General features: G+C 40.3%; 1 protein-coding gene across 4 annotated transcripts in view; it reads right to left on the bottom strand.

Annotated features, from left to right (window-relative positions):
• KIF2A (kinesin family member 2A) overlaps nucleotides 1–12604 on the bottom strand; it is a 100446-nt gene extending 87842 nt beyond the window's left edge. The window contains exon 1 of one of the 4 annotated variants that reach the window (XM_036761660.1): nucleotides 12145–12604. In XM_036761660.1, coding sequence (XP_036617555.1) covers nucleotides 12145–12208 — 64 coding nt within the window. In that variant the 5' untranslated portion in view covers nucleotides 12209–12604. The remainder of the gene's footprint in view (nucleotides 1–12144) is intronic. The other 3 variants (XM_036761681.1, XM_036761672.1, XM_036761666.1) reach the window with 3 other exon arrangements.
• Nucleotides 12605–24750: the final 12146 nt, after the last annotated feature.

Below are 24750 nucleotides of genomic sequence, written 5' to 3'. Positions count from 1 at the left end.
ACTGATTAAAAATTATGGAACTGAAAAGTATAAGACCTTCAAAAGTAAGCATTGATCCATTAATCATCACTCTATGGATCCAGTCAGCCAGTGTCAAACCCACCTAACTGTACGATCACTTAGTCTACACCTCTTCATCTTGTCCATGAGGACACTGTGACAGACTTTTGAAATGCCTTGCTGCAATCACGGTGTCCTGTCTATGCCACTTCCCTGATTTACCACTCAAGTAACTCTGTAAAAAATGATGAAATTGGATTAGTCTGGCACAACTTAATATATAGCCCATGCTATAACCTAACCATCATTGCTTCTCCTTCTATGCGCTCAAAAACTATTCTCCTAATAAAGCATACTAGAATTTTGCCAAAGAATCAACAAGTTCACCAATCTGTAGTAATTTAAAGGCCCTACCTTCTTCCTCTTTCTGAGGACCAAAAAAAAAAAAATTGCCCATCTTTAATTCTTTAATACCTGTCCTATTCATTACTATGGAATGAAAAACTCCGAAAAGTCGCAAGACATGAATATAACTTGCTAAAGCAGTAAAAAATTTCATTTTATAGATGGAGATGATGGAAAAAAAGGAAGATTAACTTATGTGCTCAAAGTCATGAGTCACTAATAAGACTGTGAAGAAAAACCAGTCTCTCCATTGCAAATCCAGAATTCTACCCACTATATAAAATTCTTTGTCACTCTGATGAAACTACAATTTTCTAAATGCTAGCCAAGCACTATGTGAGGCATCAACAGAGGCTCAATATTTGTCTAATGTTTAATTCTCAAGTGGTGGCGGTAATGGTTTCACCAGATTTTTCTAATTAATCAAGTCACTGACTATCAGCATAACTTCCTTGTAGTTTTTGCCTGCAAATCATTTTATGGCTAAATCAACTTTATCCATAAATTAAGTCATGAATTATCTCTCCTGGATCTATTCTACAGGTCAGTGGTTTTTTCAATGAACTATTTCACACTGTCTTCTATTTTTTCATTCTTTTGGTTCTGTTTTATAATTTCTTGATTTCTCAGTCCCTAGTCCATAGTAATTTTTAAGGTGGTGTTTTCTTCAGTGGTCTTTTGGACCTCCTTTTCCATTTGGCTAATTCTGCCTTTTAAGGCATTCTTCTCCTCATTGGCTTTTTGGAGATCTTTTGCCATTTGGGTTAGTCTATTTTTTAAGGTGGTATTTTCTTCACTATTTTATAAGTCTCCCTTAGCAAGTCATTGACTTTTTTTTCATGATTTTCTTGCATCACTCTCATTTCTCTTCCCAATGTTTCCTCTACCTCTCTTACTTGCTTTTCCAAAATCCTTTTTGAACTCTTCCATGGCCTGAGGCCAATTCATATTTTTCTTGGAGGCTTTTGATGTAGGCTCTTTGATTTTGTTGACTTCTTCTGGCTGTATGTTTTGATCTTCTTTGTCACCAAAAAAGATTCTATAGTCTGAGTCTGCATCCTTTTTCACTGCCTGGTCATGTTCCCAGCCAACTACTTGACCCCTGAGCTTTTTGTCAGGGTAAGACTGCTTTTAGAGTGGAGAATACTTTGTCCCAAGCTTTAGGGGCCTTGTCCTGCTGTTTTCAGAGCTACTTCTACTCTAATCACCAGCACTTTGATCCAGATCCAAGCAGGGAAAAGCAACAGAACCCTGCCTCTGGGCCAGCAAAGCGCTCCCTGGGCTCCCACTCCCGCTCTGATACACTGCTTGATTCTTCCCACCAGGTGGGCCTGGGGCTGGAAGCAGCCACAGCTGGAGCTCTGGAAGCAGCAGCACCTGTGCCACCCGCCCCCCCCCCAGGGCTGGGGCCAGACCATGCACTTCTCTCACCCAGATCCAGCAGTTTTCCCACTGATCTGCTCTGTTGTCTTTGGCGTTTGTGGTTTGAAAAGTCTGGTAACTGCTACAGCTCAGTGATTCAGGGCTCTAAGGCCTGCTCCACCCAACTCCTGGTCTGGTTGGTCCTGGCAAGGCCCATGCTAGGCTTCGCTCCACTCCCACAACGGTGCAATAGACCCCTCCCAATGACCATGCAGGCCATCTTGGGCTGGAGACTTGTTTCCCTCTGTTATTTCATGGGTTCTGTAGGTCTAGAATTTGTTCAGAGCCATTTTTTACAGGTGTTTGGAGGAATTTGTGGGAGAGCTTAAGTGGGTTCCTGTTTTCCAGCCACCATCTCGGCTCCACCCCCCTTAAGTCATGAATGAGACAATAACCTTGTTTTCATTCCCTAAAATTAATAACAAATTGGATTCTAATTATTTTTCAGTAGTCTTCAAGGGAGCTTAGGCCTGAAGAATTTTGTGTTTATTTGTATCCTGTCACAATTTTTTGAAGGAGCATACTGAAAGATGCCTGTATTTCTTATTGGGGTCTATTAGAATAGACTACCCTTGCCACAGACTCCTTTTTGCAAGGTGATGTAACACTTAAAAAGCTCATCAGGTGAAGGGAAGGAAGATTTGTCAGAAACCATACCTTCCTGTGGTAGGTCAACAAAATTTTGGCATATCCCAATCTCATATTCAAATCAACTAACTCCCAAATGTTTTATCTGCCCCTTTATGACAGATCCTGGATTACCACAGTAGTCACAACTTAAGCAGAAGGCACACTATGAACACTCTTTATGGTCCAAAATACATTCTGGAATTATTGGAGGGAAAAAAATCAAAATCCAAAGAAACAGAAGCATAAGGACATAAGGAGAAAGGGACAAAAATACTATCAAGGAGTGATAATAGCCAAACAATTATATTTCAGGAGACTAGCAGTTAATCTTCGGATTCCAAAGGGCTTTGAGCTGAAAAATACAGATCAACCTTAGAACAGTCAAAGCATGCTTTGTATGCTTACAATTTATAGCCCAAAACAAAAATAGATGTGTGCCATAAAGGCCACCTTAGTCAAGGCCACATGGGTTTACCATCAAGAGAAGCTGTCAACTCCATAAGGAGCTTCTCTACTTGAATATTAACATGTTATTAGTCTTTAGTAAGCATTCTCTAAATTGGATTAACATAAATAAACAGTTTTTATACTGCACTTACATTAGCATGTGGCTTTTTTTGGCCTTTCCTTTCACCTCATTGGTCTTTTATTCTGCACTCTGACTTGTCAAATCATGTAACTTTGTCCAATTTTGGCCCCCTGTATTCAACATTTTATCCTTACCTTTAATTTTATCTCTCACCAACCTTTTGCAAGTTCATCCCTGATATACATATCTTCCACATTAGCTGCCTGCAGTCTATCCTAAACACCTCTACCAAAGTTGTATTCTCTACCATGCTCTTCCTCCTACTTGAATTCTATCTTCCCTCCCCCTCTCAATGTATATTCCCTTTCTCTTCAACCCTTAAGTGGACTTTTCACCTTTTGTTTCAGAATGTGTGAATCTACCTCATTTCCTTCATTTCTTCCTCGTCTCAAGGTTCGTAACTAATCTCCTTTCTTCCAGTTTATTTTTTTGGAGGGGGGAAGGCAGGGCAATTGGGGTTAAGTGACTTGCCCAAGGTCACACAGCTAGCATGTGTCAGCTGTCTGAATTTGAACTCAGGTCCTCTTGACTCCAGGACCAGTGCTTTACTCACTGCGCCACCTAGCTGCCCCTAAAATCCCCTTTCTTTAACTATCCCACTCCCAGATCTGAGCTTCTCTCAATGCAGTAATATATGCATCAAGTGCTTTCCTTGGCAACTAACACTCCATAAATTAGAAAGTTCCGTCTTCTCCCCCCCCATAAATTCGAGATTTCTCCCAACATTTAAATAATTCTTCAAATCTCACTTTCAGAAAACCTCAGATAACAATAAAAAGCTGACATCTATACCAAAATTCCACATTTACACATTAATTGGACCATTGTCTTGCACCTCTAGCAGTTACTTTCACTAATATACTTTAATATCCATTTGAATACTGGCTTAATGTTTTATATGGTAGAAAAAGCTTTCCTTAAGGTATAGTACAAGAATCAAACATGAAGCAGGGCAACCCTGAAGTGAAAATCACAAGAAGCCTGCATGTAGCTTTCATGTTTATATTAACTGTCTGTTCCATATTTCAATATGTTGTTTATAAGTTTAGTATGGTTCACATCAACTCATACAGGAGTGATAAAATGTTCCCTCTTCCAAATGAATTTACTGACCAGTAGACATTACTGTATTAAAAGGTAAATCTGGAATCTTAATGATTTTAAATATTTAAGGGAAGATAAAGATCAGGGCAAGTTGTCAATTACCTTAAAATACAGGTGCCTACTATAAATCCCTATAAACATTTAAGGCAGCAGAGAAGAAGAAAGAAGTCTTAAAAAGACAACATGTAGCCTGAGGGCTGTTGCCAGGTTTCTAGTATTAGGCCTGTAGCGGCAGAAAGGTAAAAGCCTCAGAATTTTTTTTTTTTTGGTTCAGCTGCCAAAACCACCCTTCTTAAACCTGTGTCTTTGAATCCCTACACTGCCACAGCTGAGATCTTCCACCATCTTGCCCCACCATGTTCCTGTGCTGTAGGCTCCACCTCCAACCCAGAACTCCAAATTCCAGCCCTGGAATTCTTATTAATTCACCAAAAGTGGCCTGGATACCCAGACCTACCTCTCAGCTATTCTTAATTGTGTTCACTACCCACCATCCCCTTTCTACTCTGTCTGAGAACAATAATCAAAACAACACTATGAAAACATTCTACTCTGTCTTCCCGCAAAGGAATGGATACTCCTTGAGAATTAAGTACAGCCTTGCTTTTTCATATTTCTATTCCCAGCTCTTTAGCAAAGTGCCTAGCATATAGTAAGCACTTTCCATTTCATTCCAATTTGCTGTACTATAGGAAGATCTCTTCTTGGTGCCTAGCAAAAACAACCTTATTTCTTTGGCAGTGGCGGTACCACCACCATGGGCTTAATATCTCGGTTTAGAACTGTGCGTGAAAAATAGAATGAAAAATCTAGAAAAACTATTAACTTCAAGGATTAAAACAACTTAAGAGTTAAGTGCTCTAAAAGGAGAGTGGTGGCAAAATGCCTAAAGAGGTTTAAGGCATTAAAGCTGTACCAAGAGAACTAGGCTATGTTAAATTCCATGTGTGTTTTATACTTCAAGAAAAGCATTTTGTGAAATACAAAGTACTACACAACAGGGGTCTGTTGCTAAAGTTGTTCAGACTTAAATGCAGAACCAAATGCTCAACAGCAGTAAGCAAGATGTGAGAATGGGCTATCACTACAGCCAGGACCCGGTAGCACATTTAACATAGTAAAGCAATGTTACCCCATGAGTTAGAAAGTGTTACTAGAATATCTGGAATTGACAAGTAAGAGACTCCAAAATTACTCCTAGGAAACTGTTTTTTGGATTTTCCAGGAACAGAACTTGAATCCTTACCAGCAGCAAAGTACTCTGTTAAACTGCTTCTGGCTTTAACGCTGTGTATTGTTAATGGAATGGGAAGAGCTTTCTTGCCCATTAATAGGCCTATGTGACCTGCTTGAGTCACATGACCCTGTGGTGGGAGGAGCTTGCCAAAAGGGTGGAGCAGGAAGTTGGAGTGAGTTGGAGCTAGGAGAGAAAGGAGGCAGTGAGAGTGAAGCAGCTAGCAGGAGTGAGAGAGAGAGTGATTTTGCTTGCACGTGTTCATATGTGGGAAGGCCTGAAGGAGGGAAGGCTTGGGGGTGGCAGTACCCCCTTCATTGATAATGTGTAAAGATTTCTTTGTTGCTATGAGGGATTTGGCTTTCTGATATCTGAATAAATGTTTAGGTTCTGTCTTCAAAGAACAGAGTCTGATATATCTTGCAATTCAAACCTGGAATACGCTGGCATATTCATAGCAGCCACTGTGGGTATTGCATCGGTGATATACGTTGCTAATTTTGGCAAGAGAGGTTAGTATATTCTTTGTAGAATCTTCATAATCTTCATTTTTAGCACTATAAACATGAAGTGGTCCAGCAGTAATAAGAGCAGGCCTTGAGTTTCCTCTTAAACTTCTGGAGAGAGCAGCTTTCAGAAAGAAATACTATTAAGCTTTGTAAGCTATATAAGTACTATATAAAGTTTAGTTGCTACCATTTAGTCCATACATTTAAATTACCTCACATTCTAATAAAGTTTTGTTGTATGCTTGACTTAAACATCTCACTGCATTGGATGGTGGCCCCCCCCCCCAAGTATTCGTTAAGTACCCACTAGTGCTAGGCACTGTGCTAAGGGATTTACAGATATGCTTTGACTCGGACAAGATGAAGAAGAGGAATATTGTCAAAGAAAAGAAGGCACTTGGAGAGGCCAGAATTCAGAGGCACAGTCTTTAACCCAGAAATCTCCTTGGGCGATGAAACATTTATTGCCAGGTCTACAAGCAGCACATAATATAATCTCACATAGATTATTATATTAATACTATCGATGTTAGACTGTAAGTTCTACATTGGCAGGCTCTTAATGTGTAAGGACTAGAAAAGCTTTTCTTTATTACACATGAAGCTTCTGAATCATCGTATATAACTGAGACAGTAAGATTTAACTTTATTTCACCACTAGCAGCAAATACAATTCAGTCTCATTACAAATTTTACATGCTAGATTATTGGCAGTAGAAGAAATCACATATGTCTCGAAGTCATTAAAGTATCATTAGCAAAAGCATGTATCTGATTTAGTCCTATCATGTGGGGGCAAGTCTAACTTTCCAGATCCTCAATTTCTTCATTTGTTGAATGGAATTAATACTTACAATTTCCTATATTCAACTCAAGACATTTTTATTTAGTGTCTACTTTGTGCAAGGCATTGGGCTAGGCAGCAAAGAAAAAAAAATTCCCTAACCTAAAGGACCTTACATTCTAAGTAGGGATTCAATAACTACAGATAAGTCTAATACCTCACAGGGCTATTGTGTAGATCAAAAGAGATGTTATGTAAGAAAACACTTTGAAAACTGACAAAGCGCCATACAAACAAAAGGCTTTTTTGGTTAACAAGTAGAAACTGTACAAAAAAGTTAATCCACTAACACTCTCACAAAGCTACCCCCTTTCTTCTTTTCCACTCTAAATAGCTGCCAAAATAAAATAAAATGGATATCTGAAGTGCAACTAACATAATTATAATACTTAGCTCATTTTCATATAACCTAAAACTGTCTCCATTCTCTTAATGTCCATCGAATTTGGCTTATATAAAAAGATATATGAAATAAATGTGTCAAAGTATGATAGATCAGAGGAACAGCCAGCTGTGGCATAAGCAATTTTTAACCTTTCTAATCAAAGAAGATTCTCTGCCTATGGCATTAAAGTTAATAACTGATGGCTCCTTTGAGATTCTCAATTGCTGCTGGAACTCCTGGTAGTAGTAAAAAGCATTATTTTCATCTATGCTTAGCACAGATGTTACAACTTTTCTCCTTAATGTAGAAAACAGAGTAATGCCTCCTTTGTGACCTTCTAGTAGCAATGCCTTACCAGTGAGGTACAGTATGAAGAGCCCAGGACTTTAGTCAGAGCACTTGGACTTGAAATCCCTATGTGATTTGAGGCAAGTCACTTAACCTCTCCAGGTCTTAGTTTCTTCATCTGTAAGATGAGAAGACTTGGCTAGAAGATCTCTAAGGTCCCTTCCTGTTAAGATCCATTCTGCATACATGGAAGTACTATTCTTCCAAGGAACAAAATAAAGGGTCATGACAACTTATCACATGACACCCTGAGTAGACCTAAACATTTATTATTCTAATTTCACTTTATGTACCTCAACTTTACCATTCATTCTCCTAGTCCCTCCTCCCTACCCCAAGCAGCTCTAAGCCCAGAGGCCCCCTCCTCTTCCCTCCCCAGTTTAGGACTAGGTTAAATCATTTAAATTCAGGTCTTTATAATGTAACTCTGGTAGCTTTCCTGAGAGGAAGAAAAAAGTCAGATCTGGAGTCTGTGCCCAGGCAGCAAGAGACAACGGTTTTCTGCAATGAAGAGAAGCCAGCATTATAGCAGTGGCCCCCCGCAGTACAATCATACTTCCACAAAGGTTCTGGAAATTCCTACTCTTCTCCACCCTCCCACAAAATCCAGGGGCTACAAATACTTAGAACTCTCTCCCCCTCAGGGAAACAAACATAAGTAATCAACCACTCTGAATAATGAAGCTTTTCATACACAATCAAAAGTTTTAGCAAATGTATAGTCACCCAGTACATCCACAGCATGTCAATATATGCATTCTGCTTCCATTTGGATTAAAAAAAACTAACTAGCAAATGCAAGATGGGGGAGACAACAGTCCTACACCTAAAAAAAGAGAGGTTTTGGCAAACTGCATGATTAAGAAGAGAAAATCTAATGGCAGCCCAAAAAAGCTATTGCCATCTTAGACTGCACAAAAGAATTTTGTTGTTGTTGAATCGTTTTTCAGTCATGTCTGACTCTTAGTGATCCCATTAGGGCTGTTCTTGGCAAAGACACTGGAGTGGTTTGTCACTTCCTTCTAAAGATGAGTCTTCCTGAAGAGGGATAGTGATGACAACTAAGAAGTTCAGAGGCCCACTTAACTCTGTCCTGGTTGGACCACATCTGTAGCTCTGTGTTCCATTCTGGGAACCACGTTTTTGGAAGAGCACTGGTAAACAGTGAATGTAATGAGCTCTCTGAGGAGAGTTATGTATAGTGTCTTTGGCCCACCTGACTGCTGCTCTGTACATGATGGAGCAAACTGAACTAGAAGTACGAAGATCTGGCTGCAAGTTCTACCACTAGCTAGCTGTGAGTAGTGTCCAAAGCGAGACAATCAGTAAATTGGTGAACCTTAAGAAGATGCTATCTGAGAATGGATTAGAAGAACTAAAGATTCTGGAGGAGAGAAGACTTACTGTGAACACAGTACCTGCCTTCAAGTATTTGGGGATGAAGGATTACATGTGATCTTGGCTGCAGAGAACAGAACTAGAGGGCAATGGGTGAGGTCACAGAGTTGGATTTCAGCTCAACATAAGGAAACATGTGACAGGAACCTTGAAGAGAAGTGACCACTCTACCTTAGACCCTAGAAATGGGAAAGCAGATTTCCGAGCCATAGTTGGGTGAAAACTGAACTGAAGGATAGATTGGATCCAGTGACCTGGAGACTCTACAAGAGTTTTCAAAACTGGAATGACTCTGTAGATAGTGTACTTCCTTTAAGCTGGAAATGTTGTAGAAAGATCAGGTTAATAGTTAGACTAGATCATCTCTGAGGTCTTTTCCAACTCAGATTCTGTAATTCTTTGGGTGACAAAGGAAATCAGGCAAAGCATGGAGTTCATAAATAATTTTTCTAAGCACTTTACTATGACTTATTTAGCATCTCCCTCAGCATCTACCATTGTGCCTTACATATACTAGGTGTTGAATGTTTTTTGTTTAGTTGTATCCAACTCTTCATGATCCTATTTGGGGCTTTCTTGGCAAAGATGCTGGAGCAGTTTGCCATTTCCTTCTCCAGATCATTTTACAGATGGAGAAACTGAGGCAAACAAGGTTAAATGACTTGCCCAGGATCACAAGCCAGTAAGTATATGTGAGGCCAGATTTGAACTCATGGAATCTTCTTGACTAAAGGCCCAGCACTCTATCCACTGCACCAAATAACTGTTAGTAGAACTGTACTTTTTAAAGTGGCTGGGAAGCAAAATTTGGGAGGGTGTAGCAATTAATTATGCTTCATTGTTTATCAACCCTAGTTCTAGTTCAGTTCTGGGCCTGATTCTTGAACTCATATCTACATTGAGAGTACACTCCAAGTGGAATTGCAGTTAATTTTAGAACAGCCATAGTCATGGAGTATCCTAGGGAGTTCAGCTCTAGAAATGCTACTAGGATTCTCTTTAAAGTGGTTCTATGGATCCAAAGCTGAATCATAAGACTAAAACTCCTAAGAATGGGGGATTCATTCATTCAACAAATGTTTGCTTCAGGCTGTAAAGAGGCTCCACATTTTTTTAAACAAGGCCTGCTATATATACAAATGCCAGTGTACTTTGTCCCCAAGGTAGTACACTCTAATCTAAAACTGATCTAAGAACACAATTACAAAAAAGGGGAAGTACAATGTACCATAAATTCCGTAAGAGCCATAGTTGTTCAGAGGAGGGAGAGATCGCTTCTGTTTGGGGATCTAGCAAAAGTTCATGAGAAAAGTTTTGCATTATACCTTGAATGAGGATGGGTGAAGACTGGGGGTTCAGGTAGAAGCAGCTTCCATGTTGCACAGTCTATTAGTCACAAACATGAACATTAAGGATGGTAATGATTTATAAATTTATTGTCATTCCAATTCATTTAACTAGAAAAAAGGTGTCTGATCAAATAATTCCACAAAAATTACTCCTGACCCTTTATATTTCATTTATATTTCATTTTAACACATTAAAAAATTCTACTCAAGTCATTTGAGGAAAAATAGCAACCAGTTTATATAAAAGTTAGGTGACTATTTTAGTTTACTGTACCAAAAAATGACTGTGTAGATCATTTTTAAAATCTTATTTTTGCTGCCAGTGAATACAAATTTAATCTCAAAATAATGAATGGCATTAGTGTTTCCTCCAGAAAGAGTAAATAAATACTGCTCTTGCCTCAAGTAATATACACGTATCCCTTCCCCCAGTAGTTCAGTTAAAAGTGCCTAAAGCTCTTAGTGGTACGCTTTTGCTTTTCACACACAGGATGACAAAGCTTCCAGTTGCTAAGACAAATGACCTCAGAAATAATAAAAAAAAAAAATCAGTAACTATGGAGGGTCCAGCAATACACTATCACACAAAAACTCTGCTGCTTTACATAATAAGGACAAAGACAAAGATTTAGAGGCTCTATTACTATATATGTGATGTTTATCATAATCCTGGTCATAGTGAAAAGAAAGGAATAGACATTTACAGAAGTCAGCTACAGATCTTTCTAACCAGGGACTCATGCTTTAACCAGGGTTTGTTTTTTTTTTTCTTCCACACTTTGCCTTCATCCCCTCCTCATAAAGCTAATGAAAGGTTCTATTTTCTCCAAAGCAAGGTTAAGGAAAGATAGAGAAATATCTAAATCTAATAATTAAATAATAACACTCAATTCCCCTTAAATTCGTCTCCCTTGATCCTTTAAGGGGATTAAAAACATTAGGATTACCCCACTTACCATCACCTTCCCAAGATTACCTCTTCATATTTTAGTTATTATTCATCGTATCCCCTGTCCTGCTTCAAAGGTCTCACCTCTGAGGAATACATCTTAAACTCCTCCACCCTAGTCTCTCCCCCCCCCCCCCCCCCCCCCCCCCCCCCCGTTAGTGCAAGATCATAGCACTCTCCACATCCTACTCTCCAGAAAAGGCTTAGCCATAAGGGGAAAAACGCCCGACAAAAAGAATAAGGGGCAGGTAGGCCTGGGAACCACAGAGTACCTAAATATGTATTGGACTCTTTAAAAATAAACAAACTCCAACAGCAAAGCTCGAAGCTACTTCTCCAAATACTCAAGTCACTCCCCTCCCCCATTGCCAGGGAAGATAAGGATGGCAGGGAGGCCCTGTGAAGGAAGGTGGGTCCCCCCCTTTGACATCCTAGGTCATCCTCAAGGAGCAGCAAGCATCCTCAGGCTTGGAGTCCGGGGAGGGGTTAATTATGGAGAGAACAGGCAATTTCCTGCCGCTGCCACCGCCCCCCGCCCCAGCCCGGACCCCACCCCAGCTACATCTGTCTCAGTCCCTCTTTCTCTCGTCTCCCCGCACTTCCTGATGACCCTACCTCCCCCAACCCGGGCCCAGCTTCCGCCACGCCTCGAAGCGCGCCCCCCACCCCAAATACTTCCCCCTCCTGTTTCCCTATATCCCTCCCCCCACGGCTTACGCCCCCTCCCCCAAAAGCCAGGCCAGGCTCCCCGCCCCTAGCACTGCAGTAGCGCCGGCCCCTCGGCCCAGCTCGAGACACACAGACACACACACACTCGTGCACGCGAGCCCCGCTACCCACGAACACACAAAAGCTCCCACAAGCTCCCCGTCTCCCCCCGCCCCAGTCGGGCCCAAAGAATCAATGAAGCCGCGGCTCCCGGCGGGTGGACCCTCCAGGCTCTCTCCTCTCCCCCTCGGGGCCGAGCCCCACGCTCACCATCGCTGCGCTTGATCTCCACGTAAATCCCGATCTGGATCTTGCCGAAGTTGGCCGCTGCCATCACCTCATCGGGAGAAGAGGCTGAGGACGAGGCGGCTGGAGCGAGGCTGGGGAGGAAGGGGGAGGAAGGGGCGCGGGAGGGGCGGGGGCGGAGGAGGAGGAGAGAGGGAGGATGGGGAGCGGGGGACGCCGGGACGGTTACAGGCAGCCGCGGCGGCGGCGGGAGCGTGCAGGGAGAGCGAGGGAGGCGGGGCCGGGCTACACCCGCCCGGGCTGCTGCAGCGGCAGGAGGCCGAGGCGGAGCGGGGCCGGGGCCGGGGCCAGGGCCGCGGCAGGGAGGCGAGAGGGAGGGCCCGAGCTGCCAGCTTCGTCAGGGATAAAGCCGACGCGGGCAAGGCCACTAACCATGCGCCTGCGCGGAATGGCTCTTCCATCGCCCTCTCTTCCCTCCTCCCCCTCACGCCCTCGACCAGCCCCGCCCAGCTCCGCGGAGAGTAGCGTCATTGCGCCCTGTGGAGTAGAGGAGACTGGCTGGCGGGCTGAGGGGGAGGGAGGCGCGTGCGCCGGGGGAGCCGGGGGAGCTGGGGTCTCGCGCGCGCGCGCGCGATTGGGGTTGGCAGGCGTGGTCTGGAAGAAGCGGGAGGGGTGCCCTCGGGCGAGGGGCTCGGGTTTCTTGTGTTGGCGATCTTGCCCACTAGGTTGGTGCAGCGATTGCTACGAGCCGGCGGCCAAGGCAGCTGCAGAGACTATTTAGGGTCCCCACTCGTTTGGCGCCCGGGGAAGGGGGTGGGGCTGGCTTCGGCGTCTGGGGATGTGAACTTGGTCACTAGGCGGGGGTTGGGTTGGATGCTCTGAGGATGATGCTCCACTGCTCTAGTTACGAGACTGGTCCAAGTAACCCTGCCCCGAGGCAACCCCAGGTTGTGTCTCTAATTCAAACTTTTTGCCCTTCAATGGCGTGGAGAGCCTCTGTGGGTCTCACGGTTCCGCCTTCCTGCCTTGATGCCTGCCTGCAATGAAAAGCTCTGCAGGGAGACCTGACTTGTTCGGTAGATGATGCAAAAAGCGCAAAGGCTTTCATGCGGAGCTAACTGGGGACACGGCTTCTCCAGGTCCGAAATGCAATGTTATGTGGGCGAAATACACAGCCTAGACACCTTAGATTTTACCTACAGTCACTTGATTTGTGGTACCACAGGAGTAATGTAACTACTGACGATCCAGGCATAGTTGGGCAAGTGGGTAGAGCATGTAGGGAGGGGGGCAAGGAGTCAGGAAGGCCTGAGTTCAAATTTGGGTTAGCGCAATGACCCTTGGCAAATCACTTATCTCCCTTTTTTCAACTGTAAAATGAGGAGGTTGAACTCGATGGCATCTAAGGTACTTTCCAATTCTAAATCTGTGATCCTTTGAGTTTTACAAAAAGTGTTATGATAAGTAACATGTACACTCTGCACGCACCCCACCCCAGACAGGTGTGGCGTGACTGCTGGATAAATCCCAACAACCAAGTCTGGGTTCTGAAGGTCTCTCCTAAATGTTATTACTTGCTCCTTGGGGCATCTATGCTTCAAGTTGTGAAAGCCTGGATTCTAACTCAGATTCCTAGGGCCAGTTCCCCTATCCTTTTAAATTCCCGAGGTTGGAGATTTCACGCCCTACGCTTAGAACAGAAGAGCAGGAGGAAAAAAGCTAACAACCTATGCTTGTTACTCGGAATTGACCACATGACCTCAGAAAGGGAACAAGGTCCAGAGGCTTTCCCCATTACAGTATGGATCTCATGGATCGCCTTGAGAGGAAGAGTTGCTGAGCTACTCCAAGATGATAATGAAAGAAAGACACAGCCTGGGCTGACTCAGGCTTTTTTGAAGATCCTTACAGTTCTGGCTATACAATCAGTAGAAGAAGACTCTTCTCAGCTAATTATAGAGTGTCCACACACAATCCACAGTTTCTCAAAGGCATTTTCCTTCCATGTCATAATGGTTCTGGAAGCAGCTCTGTGTAAAGAGATACCATCCAAGCAAGCTGATGGGATCTGACTGCCCAAGCTCCTTACCTCCATTACAGAGTTAAAAAAAAAATTGTTTCAGGCATTGGGATGCAATGTTGGGGGAAAGGTTATACTTGTGTACTATATTTAAAAGTCAGTATTCTTTTTTTATTGGAGAAATATGTATTGCTCATGGATAGGTCATACCAATATAATAAAATGACAATACTTAAATTAATTTACTTGTTTGGTGCCATACCAATCAAACTGCTAGAGGACCACTTTGTAGAACTAAAAAATGTAACAAATTTCATCTGAAAACTAAAAGGTCAAGAATCCCAAGGGAAGTAAGGGGAAAAAAAAATAGGAAGGAGGCCCAGCAGTATCAGATGTCAAACTATAATGCCATAATAATCAAAACAATTTGGTACTGGTTAAAAGAGAGAAAGAGGTTAGTCAGTGGAATAGATTAGGTAAATACAATATACAGAAACAAATACTACTGCGTAGTGTTCAGTAAACCCTAGGACCACAATTTCTAGAGTAAGAACTCACTATTTAACAAAAGCTGTTAGAAAAACTGGAAAACCACCTGGCAGAAACTAAATATAGACCAGCATCTCATACCATATACCAAGACAAGTTCCAAATGCATGCGTGATTTAGATATAAAGGGCAACACCATAAGCAAACTAGAGGAGAAAGGAAGAAATTACCTTTCAGATCTCTGGCAAGGGGAAAGAGTTATTTTTTTAAAATCTTTCAAAAAATTCCTAGCATTCCTATACAACATTTTTCAAATTCATGAAGCAAAAAATGAAGCATTACACTAACATAAAACAATGTTATGAACTTAAAACGTGAAATACAGAACAAAACTTATTGCCAGTGAGATAACATTAATCCAATTGAGTTATCTCTTACATGGAAAGATCATCCCATTTATCTACTAACTTTGGCTATTTTAATTCCTCTCAGAAACCAGTATAAAATAGCTATGATTTTTCCTTTTATAGATGCAAAAGTACAACTATAACCAGCAGTTATTTTTTTTTTTTAGATTTTTTTTGAGGGGGGAAGGCAGGGCAATTAGGGTTAAGTGACTTGCCCAAGGTCACACAGCTAGTAAGTCTGTCAAGTGTCTGAGGCCGAATTTGAATTCAGGTCCTCCTGAGTCCAGGGCTGGCTGACTCTACTCACTGTGCTACCTAGCTGCCCCAATTCCATCAGTTCTTTATCTGGATGTGGATAGTATTTTCCTTCAACTCCCATGTACTTGTGTTGGATCATTGTGTTGCTGAGAAGAGCTGAATCATTTATAGTTGATCATCACACAGTGTTGCTGAAACTATATATAATATTTTTTCTGGTTCTGCTCATTTCACTTTGTATCAGGTTCATACAAGTCTTTCCAGATTTTTCTGAAATCTGCCTGTTTATCATTTTTTATTGCACAATGTATTCCAGTATGTTCATTTACTATAGCTTATTCAGCCATTCCCCAATTGGTGGGCATCCCCTCAATTTCCAATATTTTGCCACCACAAAAAAGGGCCGCTATAAATATTTTTGCACATGTAGGTCCTTACCCCATTTTTATGATCTCTTTGGGATACAGACCTAGTAGTGATATTGCTGGATCAAAGGGTATGCACAGTTTGGTTGCCCTTTCACCATAATTCCAAATTGGTCCCCAGAATGGTGGGATCAGTTCACAACTCCACCAACAGTGCATTAGTGTCCCAATTTTCCCACATCCTCTCCAAGATTTATCATTTTCTTTTTTTGTCATATTATCCAATCTGATAGATGTGAGGTGGTACCTCAGAGTTGTTTTAATTTGTATTTCTCTAATCAAAAGTGATTTAGAGCACTTCTTCATATGCCTATAGAGAACTTTGATTTCTTCATCTGAAAACTGCCTGTTCATATCTTTTGACCATTTGCCAATTGGGGAATGGCTTGTATTATTATAAATTTGATTCAGTTCTCTATATATTTGAGAAATGAGGTCTTTATCAGAGACATTGGCTGTAAAGACTGTTTCCGAGATTTCTATTTTCCTTCTAATCTTGGTTGCACTAGTTTTGTTTCTGCAAAAGCTTTTTAATTTAACATAATCAAAATTACCTATTTTGCATTTTGTAATGCTCTCCATATCTTGTTTGGTCATGAATTCTTCCCTTTTCCATAGATCTGACAGGTAGACTATTTTTATATTGATATTACTTCATTGTCATTGATACCTTTTAGCAAGATGTAGTTTCCTTCCTTATCTCTTTAAATTAGGTCTACTTTTGCTTTTACTTTGTCTGAGGTCAGGATTGCTACCCCTGCTTTTTTTTTTATTTCAGCTGAAGCATGATAGATTCTGCTCCAGTCCCTTACCTTTACTCTGTGTATGTGTATCTTTGCTTCATGTGTGTTTCTTGTAAACAACATATTGTAGGAGTCTAGTTTTTGATCCACTCTGCTATCAGCTTCTGTTTTATGGGAGAGTTCATCCCATTCACATTCAGTTATAGTTACTATGTGTTTCCCTCCATCCTATTTTTCTTCCTGTTTGTCCTTTCTCTCCTTTCACCCTTTCCCTCCTTGACAGTATTTTGCTACTCTCTACATCCTTTCCAGTCTGCCCTCTCCTCTTGTCAGCCACCTCCCTCCCTGCCCTCCCTGCACCCCACCTCCAGCCACTTTACTTTTCTTTACAAAGTCGACATTCTTTTAACAATGTCTACAAACTTTAAATACATATTTTGAAAAAAATTGAACAAAGCAGCTGTATGAAATACATACATATATACATACATAACATACACACACACACACACACAAGCACACACACAGACCTGAATTTTTAAACTATTAAAGAGAGACAGCCTAGCTTTGTAGACAGATAACCTAGCCTAGGAGTCAGAAAAAACCTGGGTAAAAGTAGTGCTTTTTAACACATATGGGGGCAGAAGTTCTCTTAACTTTTCAGTGACTCAGGCAACTCTCTGATACTATGAGTTCTATATTGGTTGCTGATATGCCTTGGTGAATGGAGTGTCTACCCCAGAAGCTCCCCACATGTGTAAAAAGTTCTCCAAATCAATGAAATCATAGGCATGGCAAGGACTAATTTTAAACTACCATGCAAGCTTGACACAATTTTAAAAAATATTTTAAAATTAATTTTTATCTATTGTTTTTACATCATCTGCATTTTTCAATGTATCCTTCCTTCTATCCTTCTCATAGAACTATCCCTTATAAAAAGAAAAACTAGACAAAAGAAAAAGGTCTGACATCTGTAGTGTTCCACATCAGCAGTTTCCCCACCTCTGCAAAGAGAGGAGGGAGCTGCCTTCTCTAACCTTTTACTTGAGGCCAACCTTAGTCGTAATCTCAAAGCCTTCAGGTTTAACTGTTTTCTTTTTCTTTCCATTTTCATTGTTATAGTCAATATGTGTCTTATTTTTCTAGTTCAGCTTCACGTTCATATAGTTCATAATCTTCCCATGCTTCTCTGCATTCCTTATATTCATTGTTTCTTATATCACAGTAATATTCTATTAATTTCACATACCACAACTCATTTAGCCATTTTCCAGTTAATAGGGGCCTACTTTGTTTCCAGTTCTTTGCTACTACAAAAAAATGCAGCTATAAATACTTTGGTATATATAGGGACATACTTTGTATCACTGATCTCCTTGGAGTACATAACTTGTGGAATCTCTGGGGCAGAGGGTATGGACATTGTAGTAATTTTCTTTGCATAATTCCAAATTGTTTTCCAAAATGACTAGACTAATTCACAGTTTCATCAAAGGAAATTACTGTGCTTTTTTTTTTTTGCTCAACCCTTCTAACATTGACTTTTGTCTACTTTTGTTCTTTTTGCCAATGTACTGTATATAAGGTGAGATCTAAGAATTATTTTGACTATACTTTCTCTTATAGTTATTGGAGCACTCTTTTGTGTGGTTGTTAACAGTATGCACTTCTTTTAGCAACTGTTCATATTCTTTGACTTTATCTGTTAGGGAGTGAATCGATTTCAAAATTTTCGATCAGTTTTTGCTAAATGATTACAAGAAAATAATAGGAGGTGTTGAAATGACATAAAAATATAACCAGTCTTTGAGATTATTTAATGAATTAAGGTACTTAGCTAATATAATGTATATCATTTAGGCAATATACAAAATAACTTCTGCTTTTAAAATTTTCTGTTAACATTGTCAGTCTCACTTAAGCTGTACTGCACAGTAGGTGATATTCAAAAATAAATTACTTTAACATTGATGATATTTGTTTGAATAATCAAACAAGTAAATGCTTGGAGCCTTCCTAGGACTTTATTTTCGTAGTAATGTTTGACCCAGTCAGGGTATAATCACTTTTTTTATAACCTCAAAGAAAAATGACTCCTGAAATCCTGTGAGAATCTACTAGATAAAAAGCTCAACTCTATAATTGCTACATAAATCATATATTGATCTTATTTGGTTAAAATAAGAATGGTAGGCCTTACCTGGAAATCTTTTATGTATAAAATAAATCCAGTTATTGACAAATATTATTAGTGTGGTATCATGGTAAATGTGCCTTACTTAGGTTAGAATTTGGCTCTGCTGCTTACCATCAGTGTGACTTTGAGCTTGTCACTTAACCTCTTTAAGCCTCAGTTTTCTCATCTGTAAAATGAGGATAATGATATTTTCACACCCTACTTCACTGGCATGTTTTGAGGGTGAAATGAGATAATGTGTATAAAGGTCTGTATAAATGCAAACTTATTATTATAATTGCCATCTTAAAGTCTTCTGTACCATTCATTAAGGTTGACATGTTCTCTGGAGACTTTGTGTTGTATAATTAAAAGGTTTTAACTGCTCAGCCATGTACCATCTGAAAAATGAACCATTAAAAAGCATCTGCATCTACTTATTCCATTAAAACATGACACATATCCTTGTGGACATATTGCATAAACTTTTAAATTATATAGCAGAACCAGAAGGTCTTAGTTCAGTACCTCCCCATGATGTGGTAGCAACTGAGGATTCTTGAAGTCTATTCTAGTATAATGCAAGAAGGTTCTAACATGCCAGAAAGGCATTGAATAGGGTCCCACACATGTTTGCTTTCCAAAAACTTATCTAGCTAAGGATAGAGAAGTTTATCATCATGCCATTGTTCACATGGCTGAGATGCTAATATTTACATTTTTTAGGACACATATTAATATTGACTTAGCTTTTGGTGCTCTATACATTTTCCAGTGACCGAGTCATTGGAATTAAATTTAATAGAATTAAATAAATTATTGTTCACAGGTTCTCTTTGGGTAGAAAAACACAAGAATTGGTAGAGTTTTAATATGAGTATAAGAGCAACAAGAAGTATCATTTCATAGGACATTTGGTCATCTCACATTGAAGTGCTTAGGATAAACATTTGGAGATCATTATGAAGATATTTGTAGCTTATGTGCTAATATCTGTTGGAAAGGATGATACAAAAGAAAAATTCTCTCAAGATATTGATAAGACATGCCAAGTTAAATGAACATATATAGAAAATATTTCTCTTTCTGGAATGGACCGTGATGATTACATCAAGTCCCAGAAATTTTCAAAGCCTGTGACACGAGTTCTATTTCATTCAAGACAATTCAGCCGAACTATCCACAAAGGAAAAAACCAAGTGAATAAAGAAGACCTATCGACCAGACTGTGATAGGCATTTGGGTAGACAAGCCATAAAATTTGTCCATCGGTTCATATATCTTTGACAGACCCTGCAAATGGTTAATAAGCTAACCTCAAGGAACAGGGGACTTGAATTCCAGTCTTGATGCTGGCACTACTTTAATTAGCAAAGTCGAGTAATGTGGTTCCTTGATACTTTATTCTTTCATTCTGGTTGATTGCTGTATCTTTTCTTTGACTTAATGGCTCTGGATTTTGGTTATAATGTTCCTGGGAGTTTTCATTTTGGGATTTCTTTCAAGAGGCAACCATTAGATTCTATGTCTACTTTTTATTCTGGTTCCAAGAGATTTAAGCAGTTTTGTTTCATAAATTTCTGAAACCTGATGTCTAAGCTCTTTTTTTGTTCATGACTTTTTTTTTAACTCTGTCTATAAGTTGTGACAGACAGATAATGCCATTATTAGAAATGAGAGGGTGTCATTATCAGAAATGAGAAAGTGAGAAAAATGATGACTTTTTAGAAGTGAAAGAAAATGAAAAGTTGAGTTTTGGAGAGTGAGTTTGAGGTGCTGGTAGGACTTCAATGTTGAGATTAGGCATTTGGAGATTCAATTCTAGAACTCAAGAGATATGAAGGCTGATTTCAGTACTTTGTGTCTTTTCCGTGTTCAGAATCTTTCAATGGTTCCTTATTGTCACCCATATCACATCTAAACTCTAGTCACTCATTCAAGGCCCTCCATAATCTAACCCTTTCTAGCCAATTTAATTCCCCAGTATTCTCTGACCAGCCCTGTCTGCTAGAGCTAGTGTAGTCTACTCAAGAGTCTGTAAACTGTATGTGAACGTATTTATTCCCACCTCCATGCTTTTACTCACGATGTTCTTCTCATGCAAAATTACTTTCTCCTGAATTCCACTTGAATCTTACTCATCCTTCAAGGCCCAGTTCAAGTCTTACCTGCTTCAAGAAGGCTTCCTTGACCATTCCCACCCTGACTCTCCTTCACTAACCTTCAGCACTTACATGACATCTCTTTTGTAAATGGCCTGTCCTGATTCCCCTCTCCTTTTGCACTTTTAATCTGTACCACAATGTGGCTGTATTTAGAGTGTATAGAGGGGAGCAAAGTATAAGAAGATTAGAAAGGTAGTAAAGGGCTTTAAATGCTAAACAGAGGACTTAATATTTGGTCCTGGAGGTAATGGGGAACCACTGGAGCAGGCCAGCAAAAACTGTGGCCAGCCGAAGGATTTTGGGCAGCTCACAAAAATGTAGAGGAAAACATCCTCTACATTTTTTGTGCTGCCCGAAATCCTTTGGCGTGCCCTCAGGCCATTAAGCTGCTGGCCTCAGGTTGTGCAGGCCTACACTGGAGCTCACTGAGTAGGAGAGTTACAATGGTCAGATCTGCACTTTGGGAAACCATGCCACAAAATCCTAGAGGGCAGAGAATATCCTGGAGGAGATCAACAGTGTGAAAGACTGCAGAGAGGTCAAAAAGGATGTAGATTGAGAAAAGGCCATTAAAGCTGGCAATGTTAGTACTCTGGAGTGGTTGGTTTCAGTTGAATAATAAAATTGGAAGCCAGATTGCAGAGTTTAGAAGTGAGTAAGAGGAGAGAAGGGAGCAGCACCTAGCATAAATGGCTTTCTCAGGAAGTATAACTAAGAAGGGGAGGGGAATGTACATATTGGACAATAGATTAAGTGAAAGCTTTTTAAGAATGGGAGACAGATGGGTATGTTTGTGGGTAGTAGGGAAGGAGTCAGTAGATAGGGAGAGATTGAAAACTAGAGAATGGTGATGATAGTGGGGGCAATCTGATTGGAGAAGATTGGAAGGAGTGGAATCAAAGATACATGTAGAGGGGTTTGCTTTGGCAACGAGAAGGGCCGCTTCACTAGAGATACCAGTGAAGGAGTTGCCTTCTAAGGGATCTCCTTTCTCCCAAGAACATACAGATTTGATGTGGTTCCCTGGACTCAAATGTGATAGGCAGTATATATGTATATGTGTATGTATGTAGTTATGTATGTATACACACACACATTCTATCTAATCTATAATCTCCTTTGATTTCACACCAAATCTGTGACATAGAGCCAGTGTAGCATAGTGAGTGGATAGAGTGCTGGACTTCTGGCAGGAAGACTGGTTTTCAAATCCTGTCTCAGATCCTACTAGTTTGATGACCTTGGACAAGTCACTTAACATCTCAGAGCCTCAGTTTCCTCATCTTTAAAATAACGGTGTTGGACTGAATAACCTGTATAGTCTTTTCCAACTTCAAATCTATAGTCTGTGCTCTAGGTGTAATAATAACAGGAATGAGGATAGAGACTAGTCTTGTGATTTCAGTGATAGAGAGAAGGGAACTCCCTCTACCAATGTGGGTCAGTGCCTCTGCAACTTATCTTCTTAAAAGGTTGCGTAGAGCACTGAGAGAAATGACTTTCCCATTAATAGCATACATTTATACAGGGTGCCCCAAAAGTCCTAGTGTAGTTTTAAGCTATTCATTTTTTTTGGAGGCAATCCAGGTGAAGTGACTTGCCTACGGTCACACAGCTAGTTAAGTATCTAAAGCCAGATTTGAACTCAGGTCTTCCTGACTCCAGGGCCAGTGCTCGGTCCACTGTGCCACCTAGATGACCCTATTAAATCTTTATTAATAAATTTATACAGGGTGTCCCAATAGTCTTAGTGCAATTAAAAGCTTTAATAGCTATAATAAAGCTTTGGTAGCTTAAAACTGCACTAAAACTTTTGGGACACACTCTGCAGACCCTTTAGAGTTTAAAAAGTGCTTTTCTTATGACAAACCTATGAAGTAGAAGAAACAAGAATTTTAGAGTGGTGAGATTCAGGCCTAGGGAGGTTTAAAGACTTGCTCAAGGTCACATGGTATGAAGGAAAGGGCTCTGGCCTTGGAACTGGCAGACTTGCACCATTCCCAACTCTATAGCTCATCTGCTGTTTCCTTTACTGTGAAGACTGTGGAGCTTTTCTGGAGCTCCTATGGTCTTGTTTTGAGCATTCTTGTCTGAAGGACATGGCTTCAAAATGCACCCCATTTATATCAAGGGATGCATCACTGGCCCTATGACAGCTACTGTGCATCACTAACATTACCACTGTACCACCTCTTGTATCCATCCCTTCCCCTCCTGACTAGGTCTGCTACCACCACATTAATTCAGGGATAGGTGGGGCTAGGGCCTGGATCTGTGATTTCATTAATACAGTGAACTCTGAGGCGAGGAAATTCTCCCTACTAAGGTAGGTCACTGCCTTCTGCAATTTATAGTATTAGAGTTGCCTAGAATATTGAGAGGTTAAATGACTTGCCCAGGGTCACACTGTCAGTATGTATCAAGGTAGGACTTGAATCCGGATTATCCAGGCTTTGAAATTGGCTCTCTATCCCCTGCCCTATGCTGCCTCTATATTAATTCAAGCGCTGCACTACTGCAATTGCCTTAACTGACCTTCCTTCCCCAATTTCTTGCTGTTTAATCCATCACATTCAGTGGCCAAAATAACATTACTCCTCTGCCCCAAAATCTTCAATGGCTCTCTAGTTCCTATGGAATAAACAAAAAACTTAACAACTTAATCTGGCATTTAAAGTCTTCGACAAACAATCTCCAGTCTACCTTTGCAGTCTTAGATTGTTCATATATTCTCTTTTCCTGAAATATTAAAATATTTTTTCACCCAACTTGTTCCATATTCTCCTATCTCTATGCTTTACTAAACACTGTGTTTAAAGTTCTATGATTCTTTCTCCATTACTACTCATGAAAAGGGTTTAATTAAGTTTTCCATTTCCTCAGTGGTGAATGCTGTGAAAGTATTCAGATAAGAAAAAGTATAGATTATAGCTTCAACATTATTATTTTGCTGTAGTGAAACATCTGTTAAAGGATCCTGATTGCATTCCTATTTTTCCATCAACACCTACTTCCTCGGATCTTGATGACAATAGTAATAGACTTACTAATAACTGATTTCAACAGTTTTTCTTGGAATTTAAAGTCTGTTTTCAAACCCGATTGTTTTTCTATGTTAACTCCTTTTTCTTCTCTCTCATCTAACAACGTGGAAAAAAGAAAATTGCTCCAAAGAGTAGAAAGACTCCATTTACAGATGGTAAAACTGGACACATAAGACACACACTTAGTAAGAGTGTGGCAGAGACAAGATCCATTATTACCTAGATTTTTTGAATGAAATTATGATATTCGTATGATATTATATGATTTTCATATAAATGAATGAATGATCAGAAAGATAGATTTCCTTCTCACATGTCTCCATATTCTACCCATCCTGACAAGTTTCATCTCTGTGACTTTTAAACAGGCTGCCAGATTCTAGATGCAGGAAAAAGTGGTCTTCAATGCCAACTCTGCCCATTCGCTTCTGCCTTGATGTGTATGGCAAAAAGGTAGGTTGTGTGCAAAGCATCTTCGGGCACACATGGCTATAGATAGGATACTATGGTGTCCTGCTCCATGTCTTTTCCTTTTCCCAGCTTCAGGTTCTTTTACATTTCTGGAGCTGTTGGTAATTGGCCCTTCTGCTGCTCTCTCATCATCCTCCATCCCAAATCTTGTCATCCATTCACCTACCTTACTCCTAACTGTAAGTTCAGTTTTATCCAACCATTCCAGCATTGTCCATTATTCCTCATTCATGATTTTTCTAGTTCTTCCAGTTGAGAGGTGCATTCCATAAGAACAGACTATGTGAATTATGGTAGATTTTTATTTTCCATCATTTTCTCCCCCACTTTACTCATTTTATAGTCACAAAATGCAATATGCTTTGGGAAAATGCATGTATTTTCCTCAGCTTCAGTTGTTATTAATTTCTATTGGCAATGAGTAGGAAA

This window comes from Trichosurus vulpecula, chromosome 1 (genome assembly GCF_011100635.1).
Source record: "Trichosurus vulpecula isolate mTriVul1 chromosome 1, mTriVul1.pri, whole genome shotgun sequence".
Classification (NCBI taxonomy): domain Eukaryota; kingdom Metazoa; phylum Chordata; class Mammalia; order Diprotodontia; family Phalangeridae; genus Trichosurus; species Trichosurus vulpecula.
The sequence above is the reverse complement of the archived record's forward strand: the minus strand, read 5'-3'. Positions and strand labels throughout refer to the sequence as shown.